Source organism: Emys orbicularis, chromosome 15, assembly GCF_028017835.1.
Source record: "Emys orbicularis isolate rEmyOrb1 chromosome 15, rEmyOrb1.hap1, whole genome shotgun sequence".
NCBI classification, from domain to species: Eukaryota; Metazoa; Chordata; order Testudines; family Emydidae; genus Emys; species Emys orbicularis.
Genome location: NC_088697.1, coordinates 25,571,739 through 25,585,700, shown reverse-complemented (window position 1 = coordinate 25,585,700; position 13,962 = coordinate 25,571,739). Strand labels below are relative to the sequence as shown.

The following is a 13,962-nucleotide window of genomic DNA, read 5'->3' as shown; positions in this document are numbered from 1 at the left end:
AGCAATACTCCGATGCGGAAACTACAGAACCCGAACCTCCAAAAAAGAAAATCAACCTTCTGCTGCTGGCATCTGACTCTCATAATGAAAATGAACATGCCTCAGTCTGCACTGATTTGGATCGTTATCAAACAGAACCGGTCATCAGCATGGACGCATGTCCCCTGGCATGGTGATTGAAGCATGAAGGGACATATGAATCTTTAGCACATCTGGCACGTAAATATCTTGCGACGCCAGCTACAACAGTGCAATGAGACTGCCTGGTCTCACTTTCAGGTGACATTGTAAACAAGAAGCAGGAAGCAGTATCTCCTGCAAATGTAAAACTTGTTTGTCCGATTGATTGGCTGAGCAAGAAGTAGGACTGAGGGGACTTGCAGGCTCTAAAATTTTACATTATTTTATTTTTGAATGCAGTTTTTTTTTAACATAATTCTACATTCATAAGTTCAACTTTCATGATAAAGAGATTGCACTACGGTACATGTATTAGGTGAATTGAAAAATACTATTTGTTTTGGCTTTTTTACAGTGCAAATACTTGTAATCAAAAATAAATATAAAGTGAGCACAGTACACTTTTTATTCTGTGTTGTAATTGAAATCAATATATTTGAAAATGTAGAAAACATCCAAAAATATTTAAATAAATGGTATTCTATTATTGTTTAACAGCACGATTAATTACGATTAATTTTTTTAATTGCTTGACAGCCCTAATGTGAATCTTTCCCACCCCATCAGATGTCACTTAGGGCAGGAGGATGGCTCCCCATCCTTGTCTATCATGCTGTTTGCAGGAACGGCTACCTTGTTGTGCTTCTATAATTTAACCTTTTTTATGAGGATGGGTGGTTGGCCCGTTGCTCAGCCCCAACCTGGAGGACTGCTTGTCCTTTGGGCTCTAGTCTTTGACCTGTAGGGGGTGTGTGTGTGTGTGTGTGTGTGTGAATGTGTCAGAGAAAGAGCTATGCCAGTGGGAATTTTAACTGATAGGGGGCGTGTGTGTCAAAATCGTATCACCTAGCTCTCTGTGGTGTCATCCTGATCACCTTTCTTGCACTCTGCCCCGTCCCAGTTTGACGGGATGCTTCTGGAGGAGGAGGATTTGATGGAGAGTCCCCTTGAGAAGGAACTCACCCTTGAAAACATCATTGGAGACAAGATCGAGATCATCGCCCCAGTGAACTCCCCTTCCCTGGACTTCAACGACAACGAGGACATTCCAACGGAGCTCAGCGACTCGTCGGAGACCCATGATGAAGGTGGGCAGTGATGGCGGGTATGGCTGTCCTGTGGTGTCCCAGGATGCCCTGGTGCTATCTTTCCCAATTGGAGGTATTGTGGGGATACTGTGCTACCCTCCTTTACTGGATACTCGAGGTCTTCAGCAACTCAGCATCATGGGCCAGATGAAAGGGAAACAATGAAATAACTCCATGGGGTGAATTACACTACTAATATTACAGTCATTGCCCTGGGGGCATTAAAAGAAAGGGAACCAGCTGTGTCTCCTTTGGGCTCTTCTCCTTTCCCAGACTGTAAATGGTACAGTCCTGGCACTGCAAAAGGGGAGCCTTTGAGCCTGGTGCAGCGTCCTTTGGCCTGGAGGCCAGCAGCACTCTCACCTCTCTCTGTCTTCCTGCAGGGGAAGTTCAGGCCTTTTACGAGGATCTGAATGGCCGGCAGTACATGAATGAGGTGTTCAGTTTCAGCGTGGACAAACTGTATGACCTGCTTTTCACTGACTCCCAGTTCCAGAGGGATTTCATGGAACAGCGTCGGTTCTCCGGTGAGCCATGCACCATCCTAGCACATGCCCCATGCCCAGCAGCTGATTCAGGCAGCGTTCTCTGAGCGCTAGGTGCTAAGGGCAATGCAGAAGGGGGCCTCTGCATGCTGGTTTGGAGTGCGCGGCTTAGAGGCACAACTTAGTGTAATGCTGTTGCTGCCACAAGTGTACCTGGAGGGTGAGGCTGGCTGGGCTGGGGGTACCAGAGGGAGTCCTGAAGTCTTTGGAAGTTCCAGGCCCCATTTAAGCTCAGCCCACCCTTGATCACACACCCAACTCCAGGCACCAGGTTCCCAGTAGAAAGCATCTCTGGCTTTGCATGCAAATCCCAGCACATCACAGAGCGGCACAGTCTGTAGCCCAGGCAGAGAGTGATTCTTGGTGTAGTACAGTCCATGTTTTTACTGTAGCTCTAACATCGTCTTGTGGGAAGACAGAGAGACCCCCTGACCCTATCCCTGATGCTGGACAAGGGGAGAAAAACCAGACCTTGGAATTCCTCAGGCATTTCTAAAGCTAAAGCAATGCTACAATGAGCCTCTTTCTACATGTTTTCTGCCTCTCCCCCAACTGGCAGCCTCACAGGACTTGAAAAGTGTGGTGGTTGGAAAGGTCAATACAAAACTCTTTATTAAAAAAAATAGAAAGATGAAGTGAATGTGAGCACTGTCGGAGGATGCTGGATTGACAGCCCTGGAGAATGATGTCCTGGTGTATCTGTGGGACAGTCAGCAGCTTCCCCAGCCCCTCCACACCAGTGTGCCTCTGTCCTTGGGGAGACCATGGCTAGGGGAGGGAGAGGTTTTCAGTCTCAAGCCTGCCAATGAGGGGAGCAATGAGGGCCAATTCTGTTGGGCCTGGATGTGTGGATAGCGTCCCACTGAGTTAACCCCTCTGTCAAGTCAAGATTCTAACTCGGTGGCCTTTCCTTTCCCAGAGATTATCTTTCATCCATGGAAGAAGGAAGAAAATGGCAATCAGAGCAGAGCAATCCTGTACACGATCACCCTCACCAACCCTCTCGCCCCGAAAACTGCTACTGTCACTGAGACTCAGGTATGTGGAAGCAGAATAGGAAGGGGCCAGACAGAGACTGATCAGAGACTTATTTTAATACCCTGGGCTCTGGGATGTGCGTGCTCTCTCTCTCTTTCCCCCCTGCCTGGCTTCCTCTGTTATTAATTTGCCACTCATTATCGTTGCAAATTCTAATGGCTAAGTTGTGCTACAGGGAAGTGACTGGGAATTTCCAGGTGAAGGGAAATCTGTTCCCAGAACAAACAGCCTAATTAAACAGCAAAGCCGCTGTCTGCACCAGTGGTTCCCGAGGTACAGCCTGTGGGACATTTGATGGTGGTCAGTAGGGAGCAGGTGGGTCACATGGTGGTAGCTCCTCCTCTTTCCAACTGCCTGTGTAGGAGTCCAGGCTCTTTATTGCATAGAAGTGCTCAGAGCCAGAGGCCTGTAAAAGCAGCTGGAAACACAGAAGAGGAGCCAGTCTGGCTGTCTTTACTTAGTAGCTGCAGCTGCATAGGAGGAAGCAATAGCTCTGCCTTGAGACCAGAGCCTGCAGTGGCACTGGAGTTGCCAGCCACAGCCCAGGAGAGGAGTATCCAGGCAAGCCAGGGAGAAAGTAACGAGGCAGTCAGGAAGAATGCTCTGGGGAGCAGGGGGAGAAGACGACAGTGTGGCTGAACAACTTGTCTGGGGGAGCAGAAGAGATGGGAACCCAAGGTGAAGAAAAGGACCATGCAACAGGGAAGCATATGCAGGATGGAAGGAGAAGGGAGCCAGCCAGGTAGCAGAGGATCATGTGTGAGAAGGCAGAGTGGGGGGAGAGAGGCACAGACCAGAGTGGGGAAAAGGGGAGATGAAATGAAGAGAAGAAGAAGCCAGTGCAAATAATTTTATTCCCAAGGGGACAAAGCACTTGTCACGCTACAGAAAATCTGACACTGCTTGATCCTTCCTTCCTGTTTTTGTCCTGTGTAAGCAAATGCTGCAGCTCCTACAGAAGTGTTATCCTGGTGGAGGAGGACATGGCCTGCATTGTCATGATGGGAGGGGAGGTGTACATGAGACACCGTGGATGTGTCTTCCCAGCAGAGTTAACTCCTCTTGAGTTAGCTTTGTTTGAGTGAGAGTGGCCCCACTGCAAAATAACACCTGAGTTGCACAGAGTAATTGCTTTGACAGCTAATGTATTCTGCTCACTTATCTGTAACCTGTATCTCCTCTCCTCCGAGGGGACAACTTGAGTTAAAAGCATCTCCACACTTGAGTTAAGGGTTTCTGTTGTGCGGATGGGACTCAAGTTAGGGGCAACACTCAAATTATAGTATAACTTGAATTACCTTTGCGGCGAAGACAAACCTTATGAAATCTCTGGAGACTCCCCTGTCTGTACAGTCTCCGGCTTGTTAAAGTGACGAGGTTACCTTGCAAAGTAAATGGACTAGATTGTCCATTGTCCTGCACCTTGTGTAGCCATTTCCACCAGTGCAAAGCCTTTGTGAAATGCTACCAAACCCAGAATGGTAATGATTTACACTCATTTTGCACTGGTGTAAATAATTTTGCGGTGTACATGGCAATAGAGAATTGGGCCCATTGACTGCAGTAATTGATTATTCTATCCAGTAAGGCAATGCTACTTAGCCTTCAGGCCAAGAAACAGATATTTATGTTGTTCACAAATATTTGCAAAATTCTTCCCTCTGTACAATATAAAGAGCCAGAGATCAGTTTATTGGGGAACGTTTGCATTGGTCAGTTACATAAGTCGGTTGGGGTATTGTTTCTGATGGGATTAGGTATGTAACTAACCCAAACTGCTTGAGTTTGGAACATTCTAATCAAATTTCCAATTTCAGATTTGCCATAGGGAAATACTTGAGCTTAAATTTTGTTTTTTTTTAATGAATATTCACACCAGGAAAACTCAGCTGCTAACGGAAAACTTAACACAAACGGGTCACGTAGGTGGCTCTTACTTCTGCATGAGATGTTTTGCACGATTGCAGTGAAGAGCCATGCTCTGTCCTGGCCTCGCTCTGACCAGACTAACCACTTCCCTGTGCTCTCCTCTCCGCTTTGCGCAGACAATGTACAAAGCCAGCCAAGAAAGCGAGTGCTACGTGATAGACGCAGAGGTGCTAACTCACGACGTCCCCTACCATGATTATTTCTACACCATTAACCGCTACACGTTGACTCGTGTCGCCAGAAACAAAAGCCGACTCAGGTACAGTACTCGGAGGGACTGTGGATTTGTTGATGATGAAAAATACTCATCCACCGGCCTCTCTAGAGCACCTTTCCTCCCAGGATCTCAAGCCACTTTACAAATAACAAAAGTTGAACTCCTGCCCTCTGCTTTACAAGGGAAGGGTGGAGAGACTGCAAGAAGCCTGTCTTTGCCCCCCATACCTTACCCCTTGCAAGCAGAACCTCCCCATAGCTCTGGAGAGTGGTAGGAGAGGTGGCTACTTAATCCACTGGCCCTTGAGCAGACAGTATAGTTGGTGCAAAGGAAGTGTGGGTTAGGGTTGGGAGGTGGCCGAGAGCCAGAGAACCTCTCTTTGAATAAATGGTCCATAGGGACAGCTGCTATGTACTATCCATTGAATCTTGTGGGCAATGGGAGGCGCCGACAGAGAGCACAGGGCTGTGAGAGATTCATAGGGCAAGTGAGGAAGCAGAGCTGCCAGCAGGTTAGTACTGGGTAAAATTCTGCAGCCTTGGAGGTTTGGGCTGGGCTTGGATCAGCGCCCGAGTGTTTGGCTGCGTATCCAGTACACGTCCAGATTTGCTGGGGGGATTTTGAAACTGGGCTGAAAACAACTACCACAGGGAGAAGCTTTCAGGAATGGGCCACGGGCAGCATTTTGGCGCTTCAGGCCCCAGCCATAGCCACCATCGAAATCATGAGAGGGAGAAATAACACGTGCTCTGTTGCTTTAGCAAAGGTTTGTAGGTCGTGGATTCACCTGTCCCCACTGCATCCAGGGGGCAAAGATTAGGAGGTGACAGCTCAGGGGTAACTGGGTTTGTTCTTTTCTTCCCTCAGGGTTTCTACAGAGCTACGTTACAGGAAGCAGCCGTGGGGGCTTGTGAAATCCTTCATCGAGAAAAACTTCTGGAGTGGCCTAGAAGATTATTTCCGTCATTTAGGTGAGAGCTGCGGTAGTTCACGCGTTCCACCATTACCAAGGGGCCATGGTGTGTTGATATCGGGGTGTGTGCACATGCATTCCTGCAGGCAGTCTGGTGGTGTGGGATCCAATAGCGGACTAGCAAGGGTCGGCTACCATGGCTGGGTTTTAGACAGAGCTGGATGATGATATTACTTCACATTTAGCACTGCCCATTAACATGTGTGGGTCGTGAGATCTCAATGCTTTAGCATGAACACACGGTGGTCAGCACCAGACATTCGGCCAGGTACATTATGGATATGCCTGCTTTCATCTTCTGAAGCTGCCAGTGCTGGGCCCAGCTTTGGCCCAGAGGGTGGCACTGGGCGGAAACTGTGTTGTTATGGTCCCAAGCCTCTATGAAAGTGACCTTGTATAGAGTGACCCTCAGTTATTTTCCCTTGATATTAAACACGTTGCCTGACTCACTGCAGAGAGCGAACTGACCAAAACCGAGAGCATGTACCTAGCGGAGATCCACAGACAATCCCCCAAAGAGAAGATGAGCAAGCAATCCACATTGCGCCGAAGGAAACGGCCCCACGCCCACCTGCGGGTGCCACACCTGGAGGAGGTGCTGAGTCCTGTCACCACCCCCACAGATGAGGAGGTTGTGCATCGCATCAAGCACGTGGCAGGTATGGAATTGCCAGTTAGGAGCTGGGCTCTTCGGGGATGGTGATGGGGTGGGGCCGGGCCCCTCTGGGGGCCAGGGGTGGAGTGGGACCGGGGCCTAGACCCCTCTTAGAGGTAGGGGTGCAGTGGATTTCAGCCTGGGGGGTGATTGTTGGAGTGGGATTTGGGAGTGTGGAGAGGATAGGAATTGAGCTCTTCCTAGGACATAACAAATGCATGACAAAATGCTTCCCCTCAGGTTCCACGCAGACGCGGCATGTCCCTGAGGACAGTCCCAGTGGCTTCCATCTGCAGAGCGTCTCCAAGCTGCTGGTCGTTATCAGCTGTGTGTGAGTGACTCCTTACGCCCTCCTGGCTTGCTCAGTCTCTCTCCTTGGGTCCTCCTGTCTCCGTGGGGAAGGGAGTGGGTTGGATAAAGAAAGAACCGGATAGGAGTCTGAGTCACCATGTTGAGATGTGGATCCTCTCCAGCAGAAGCTGCCCCAAAAGCAAAAATCAAATAAATTAACCTTTTAAAAAAACACCTCATAAATGTTCCATATAGTTGAATTCTAGCTCTGGTCAAAGGTTTGGGTCAGCTCCTGCTGGAGATGATCCACATCTCAACGTTGTGACTCAGACTCCTATCCGGTTCTTTCTTTATCCAACCCACTCCCTTCCCCCCAAGGCCTGACCTTGCCCTCAGCCAGGCAGAACCCTGCATTCCTACACATTCCTAGAAGTCCTAGGAGGTAGCTCAGCTACAGAGTACGCTTTGTTCACCAGAGCGCTGGGGAAAGGGCAGGCTGTGTCGGGAGGGGAAATCTATAGTCGACAGAGGAGAAGGGAGACTAAGCCGATGAGAGGCCAGAGAAACGAATATGAACATGAGACCCCATAAATAATGACTGAAGAGAAAGGATTGTAAATAACAGAAACATTTTTGGAAAGCGAGGAATAAAACAGGTTCTTTTTATTGCATCCGGGGTCTTGGTTTAGACATTTTACAAATTAAGGATTTTGCACAATGCAGAGACTGTAATTTTTTTATTTACCTACTTGGTACCACATACAAACAACCTAGCAGTTCCCAGGAAAGTGAAAATGTGGTGCATTTATCATGCAAACTATTATACTGTAGTGCTAATGGTAAAGGTACTATACTACTACTACAACAATGTGTTCACTACATTCGTTTTTATTGTATGTGACCAGTCGGTTTGCTACCTATTTTCCTCTTATCGCATTCCAGAGTGAAACCTTCTTGGCTACTTGCAAATATGTATGTTCCAGAGTTCTGGGTTTTGGAGAAATTCCATATTGGAAGGAAACCAGCCCATTAGGAAGAGATTTCTAAGAAATCTTAGAATTATAAACAGATTTCTTAGAAGAGAAAAAGTGGGGGGAGGGATTGGTGAGAACTGGGTGTGCCTGTACAATGGTTATAGCAGGCTATTAGAAATCAGGACTGCTGGGTTTTCGTCCTGTTTCTGCCATTTACTTCGCAATGGCTACCACGGTGGTGGGCTTATTAGAAATGCACAGATGATCCAAACAAGCTTGGTCCAGCTACAAGACCTCTTTTGGTCTCCATTTACCCACCTATAAAATGGGAGTCCCAATGCTTACCTGCCACTTAGGCTGTTGAGAGGTTAATGCACTCATGTGTAAATGACTTTTGGAGGAAAGACACTGTACAGGTGCCTGACAAAGCATTAACGATTTACTGTGACCTTCACAGAGAGGAAAATCTTCCCCAGGACTTAGCCTAACTGAAACATGATCCTAATAACAGAGGATCCGCTGAACCAGTTTGAATAAAGTAAGAACAACCCCAATCTTTTGCCCCAAACTCAACCAGCCTTTTCAGAGGTTTGGAAAATTTGAATTTACCATTTGAATTTTACTTTTTAAATTGCTGTGCCTCTTTTTCTGCACTTCCTGGTCCTGGCTGGGATAAGGCTGAAGATGCTTTCTGACAGAGCTGGTACATCTAGCAGCAAGCCAGATACTTCCTGCTGGATGTGCTCAATAACTCTGGCACCGTGGTAGGCATCTTCTTCTAGACGCACATTTGGCAGCGCTGCAGATATCTGCTGTTAGACTGACCTGGTGTATCTGGCAGCATGGCAGATGTTTGCTGCTGAACATACCAGTACCTTCTCTACCAAAACACTTTCTGCCGGATGCACCTGGCACACCCAACCATTTAGGTAAGAAAGCACAAAAGATCAATTTAGAATAATCCCTGTTAATAGGCTACCAGACAGCTGTCTGATTGGAATGACTTAGAGGCTACCAATGCAACTGCTTCCAAACTGGTGCACCAGAGATCAAAGCGTTTGTAATATTTTCAGAATACTGTATCTTGCCAATGGCCATTAGCCAGAAAAATGGGGTTGGCCCACTGGTTCTGAAGCTGTGGAGATGTTCACAGACAGCCCCAAACATGGTAATTAAAAGCCTCCCATCTTGGCTGGCATCTTTTATCTGAGCCGCTGATGCATCTAATAGATATACCCACCACAAATGCCAGGTTGTGGCGACCTTATATAAAGTGAGAGCATTGGTTGGCATGCTGTCCTGTCAGGCTCCTCTCACGCAGCTTGGTGCAAATAGAGAAAGAGGTGCTTGCAACTTGAAATGTGAATTTATAATCCAAACAATACCGTGTGCAGGTGCCCCATGTGTAGTGGTCTGCAGGCACCGCTCAACCTCTGCTGTGCTGCTAGGGAAAGAAGAGCATTGTCCTTAGAGAAACACCCACGCAGCTACAGCTTTCTTCCCTTCTCTCTCCTCTCCTTCCTCCACCCTTTCTTTCCTTCCCTTCTGTGTATTATATGTATCCACCAGACGTTCCCCCTCAGTTTCTCCTGTCCCTGTGCTGGTCTGTTTCTAACCTCTAGCTCCTCCATCTTTTCTCTTTCCTGCTCCCATTAGGATTTGTTTCAGGTACTGTCTCTTTTTTACCTCTTTACTCTTGTGTTTTTCACCTGCTTTTCTCAGTATCCGATATAACTCGCCACCCGCTGAGCTGGAATCCTAATCCACCAAACTTGGTCTATACGTTGTCTGAGCTGATCTGTCAGTCTCCCCATTGCTCTGCCCTCAGTTGTGTTCATTTCATGAAGTTCTGTCTGCATCTCTTTCTCTTTCTCAATTAAAGCTTCAGGCCCTGATCACCCAGTTCTTATTCAGGCAAAACTGCCACTGCCATCAGCTGACTAAGGCATCCAGGACCCTGGGACCTTTGGGGCATTTTATAGGGAGGGGCTTGAATTATGTATATAGTTGGGGATGTTTCCACCACTCTTTTTTCTCCTTCCCAGTCTGGTGCTGTTGGTAATTCTCAATATGATGCTGTTCTACAAACTTTGGATGTTGGAATACACCACCCAGACCCTCACCGCATGGCAGGGCCTGCGGCTACCGGAAAGGTAACTTTGCATTTTATTTATCTTTGCCCCTCACTAACTATTACTTCGTGTAGACACTGGTGGCTTTTCCAAAACTCCACAGCCCAGAGCTGCCCAGTTGCCTCTTTCCCAGCCTTACACGCTAAAGGGAAGATAAATTATTTGGATTGGAACAAGCAAGCTGATGCTTACACTGGGGGTGAGAATCAGGCCTTTCCTGCTATAGACTCTGCTAGACGAGCAGTACTCTCCAATGGTTACAGCATGGGGCAGAGAGCCAAGGGTCCCCTGATGCTTGTTTTTGGCTCTGAAAAGGGAGTGTGGGGTAATGTGTAGAGGGAGTCAGGACTCCTGTGTTCCATTCCTGGCTTTGCTGTTGACTCTGTTGTGTGACCTCAAGCAAGTATCGTCACCTCTCCCCTCTGTGGCTCAGTTTCCCTGTCTATAAAATGCAGTTAACGGTACCTACCTTATCTGGATGCAGGTTGGGCGCTGCGGTGTATAATTAATTGAGTGAGATCTTCGGACCAAGATACCCTGTTTGGGCAGATTGTTAGTAAAGTGTGTGGGGAGAAGAGAGGAAGAGGGGGATAGGAGGAACTATCCACTGGTCTAACTGTGTTCCCCAAAAGTGCCAGAACTTAAGCAACTTAAAATGATCATGGATAAAATTTTCAAAAGAGACTTAGGAGCATACGTTCCATTGATTTTGAATGAGACTTCATCTCCTAGGTGCCTTGGACATTTTTGAAAATGGGACAATCTCCTGAGACACGTGGGTGCTTCTAAAAATATAACCCTTTAAAAGGAGACGGTGGGGGCGGTAATATTTTTTTATTGGACCAACTTCTGTTGGTGAGAGAGACACGCTTTTGAGCTACACAGAGCTCTTCTTCAGGGCTGGGAAAGATACTCAGAGTGTCACAGATAAATACAATATTGAACAAATAGTTTACCATAAGTAGTTAGCACGCATTCTAAGGGCCCATTCAAGGTGATGTGACCTGTTAACATCCCTGTAATTATAGGACAAAAAGGGGGGTGAAGGGGTTACAGATTGTTGTAATAAGCCATAAATCCAGTGTCTTTATTAAGACCATGATCTTTAGTGTCTAGCAAAGTTATGAATTTAAGCTCCCAGGTTCATCTTTTGAAAGTGTTGTGCACATTTCTTTTGAGGATGGGGACTGATAGATCAGATATAGCGCGATCACTTGGAGAAAAATATTCACCCACAGGTGATGTGGTGCTTTTGTCTTTTATCATTTTCCTGTGTGAGATCATTCGAGAGTGTAGTGATTGTCTGGTTTCACGCACGTAGTTGTTGTTGGATATTTTATATGTATAGCTGGTCTCTCTCACTGACAGAAATTGAGCCAATAAAAGAATTACCTCCCCCACCTTTTCTCTCTAATATCCTGGGACTGACACAGCTACAGCACTGCATACATCTGGAAATGTTCATTTCAAAGCATCTTCACTGAAGCTGAGGTTGGGCAGAGGTTTCCAAGGAAGACAATGTGTGGTGGGTGGAAGTTTTATGAATGAAAGAGTGTGGGAGGGTGGGCGGTTCGCTCTGGCTTTGAGGTGAATCGTCAATGACATCCTTTTACTCATCAGCCAGGAACTCCCCTACATCCATCCCACCCCCTTGCTTCTCCAGAGCCAAACCATTTGTGTTTTGTGTGCACCTGGCAGGTTACCCCAGTCTCAGTCGGAATGGGCTCAGTTGCTAGAATCCCAGCAGAAGTATCATGACACAGAGCTGCAGAAGTGGCGTGAGATCATCAAATCCTCCGTGATGCTTCTAGACCAGGTGAGAACAGCATCTCCCAGCCACTTGCCCCAGAAATTCCTATTACATGAGACTGGGTGGAACATTTCTACAACCACCCTGCTGTCTGTCTAGATCCTTACCTACCCAGGCTGTCTCTAGCGGTCCCCACATGCACATCATGACCCCTTCTGGCCCATCTTCAAACAGGACTAGTGCAAGCAGGTAAGCTTTGACACCTTCAGAGCAATCCTGAATTCTGGAGCTTCTCCTTGACCCAGTACCATAGGCCAGACGGTGGATGTAGCATCAGGTCTGGAATGCTTGGTGTTCACATCCCAGTTTGATCCATTCAGCCCTCCACAGTCCCGTGGTAAAATAGACAAATTGACTCCCATGCAGCTTACCGAGTGCAGGTCTTCCACATGAGACCTTAAAGAGGGAGGGGGTCTGCTCCGTGTGAGCATTGGAGATCCTTTAGGGCACTTTAGAGCAGGGGGATGATGTTTTTGAACACTCCCGCCCTGCCCCGCTACCTGTTTGCTGGTTGGTGTCCACCCTTCCCCACAGAGAGGGGGCTGTCTGTACAGACTTTGCAGTTTGTAACATGCTTTTGCTTCCAATATCGTTTTAATAACATGCATCTGTCAGAAACCTAGGTCCTAGCTGTCACTCTGTGCTCCATCTGCCTGGCTGGCCACGCACCTCTCACTCCCTGTCGCTTCCAGGCCAGGCACTCTGGTACCAAGCCAAGGAATGCAATAGGAACACCTTCCACCAGCCCATGGTGGGGAGGCTAGGTTCAAAGCCTCAGCGCCTCCAAGACTTTACAGCAGCCAAACACTCAGGGTGGCTTTTGTCTTGCAGATGAAGGATTCACTAGTAAACCTGCAGAATGGTATCGGGTCGCGCGACTACGGGTCGGAACCAGAGGAGAAACGGAAGCGTTTCCACTAACAGAGGCGAACACAGGAGGCCAGAGGATTGTGTGCAATATGTGTATATAGACCATATAAATATATATATACAGAATATAAATATATATATATTATATACAGATTTTAAAAGAGGAAAAAAGCCTATGTACTGAGGAGGAGAAGCGTGGGTGCAGACCTCCAACACTGGTTGAACTGCAGCGTCTCTGGGGTAGGACGGGATGCGATGGGGGGGCTGTGCTTTCCCAGCACTGAGGCACTGTCCGGGAGAGTGCAGCTCGCGCTTACCTGTTCCCATGCACCTCTCTTCTGTGTATTCCTGGCTGTTTGTTTGTCTGTTTGTTTTAAAGGGAAGAATTGGAGCAAATACCCCTCCCCCTCCCCACCTGAGGGTACCTGAATGTTGAACAGGTATTTAAAGGGGACACTGTCAACTTTAGCTTGCTCCATTGAGAATAAGGAGGATTTTGCTAGAAGACATCAGTCCCTTGTGGGAGTAGCCTACTGAATTGAGCAGGCTTTGAGCCATGAGCATTCTCTAGGAAACGACTCTCATTCAGTAGTGAATGGGGTTTGTTCTGAGCCCTCTGCTAGAATGCTGTAGTAGGGGTGCAACTCGCCATTAAACTGGCCAGCCTAATTTTGCTGAGTAAAGCACAGAAGAAACTGAACCAGATTTTCTCAATGAAACATTTCACTTTTTATTAATAGAAGTTACATTAATGGCAAAGTAGAGGGGCGCTGACGTGGGTTGTTACTCGGTATTCTTGGCTAAATCCGGACCCTGGCATATCTCATTGAAGTCAGTGAATTTAGCCCGTTGGTTCTTTTTCACTTGACAATGTCCCCTTTACATACTCTGTTTTCCTCAACCCTCCATGCGTCCGTGTCCCCGTCAATAAGCCACCCCTGTGCTAAGGAGCTGCAGCTGTGCTGAAAGGGCTATCTGTGCTCACTTCCCAGTCAGAGGCATTTAAAGCCTAATGGCTCTGACTTAATACAACACCCTGTTTTTTTTTTCTTGTTGCTCACTATTTTTAACCCCCCTTCTGCCAAAAAAAATAAAAATAAAATAGTGGGCTAGGTGAGGGCATTCGGCATGTACCAATATCCAATATCTATTTACATACATCTCACCTCTGGTGGAAACTCACAAGGAGAGGGAGCAGCTTCCTTTTACAAAAAAAAAGAAACCACAATTGCAACTAAACGGATTGAATAGATCTGTATC

At 47.3% G+C, this 13,962-nt stretch overlaps 1 protein-coding gene across 6 annotated transcripts in view; it reads left to right on the top strand.

The window, feature by feature from the left end:
* The window catches only part of GRAMD1B (GRAM domain containing 1B), a 138,428-nt gene extending 125,675 nt beyond the window's left edge, over nt 1-12,753 (top strand). For 3 of the 6 annotated variants that reach the window (XM_065417086.1, XM_065417091.1, XM_065417090.1), the window contains 11 exons: nt 1,082-1,268; nt 1,652-1,795; nt 2,733-2,851; nt 4,897-5,039; nt 5,865-5,968; nt 6,426-6,629; nt 6,866-6,956; nt 9,547-9,558; nt 9,936-10,043; nt 11,721-11,838; nt 12,664-12,753. In XM_065417086.1, coding sequence (XP_065273158.1) covers nt 1,082-1,268; nt 1,652-1,795; nt 2,733-2,851; nt 4,897-5,039; nt 5,865-5,968; nt 6,426-6,629; nt 6,866-6,956; nt 9,547-9,558; nt 9,936-10,043; nt 11,721-11,838; nt 12,664-12,753 — 1,320 coding nt within the window. The remainder of the gene's footprint in view (nt 1-1,081; nt 1,269-1,651; nt 1,796-2,732; nt 2,852-4,896; nt 5,040-5,864; nt 5,969-6,425; nt 6,630-6,865; nt 6,957-9,546; nt 9,559-9,935; nt 10,044-11,720; nt 11,839-12,663) is intronic. The other 3 variants (XM_065417089.1, XM_065417088.1, XM_065417087.1) reach the window with 1 other exon arrangement.
* Nucleotides 12,754-13,962: the final 1,209 nt, after the last annotated feature.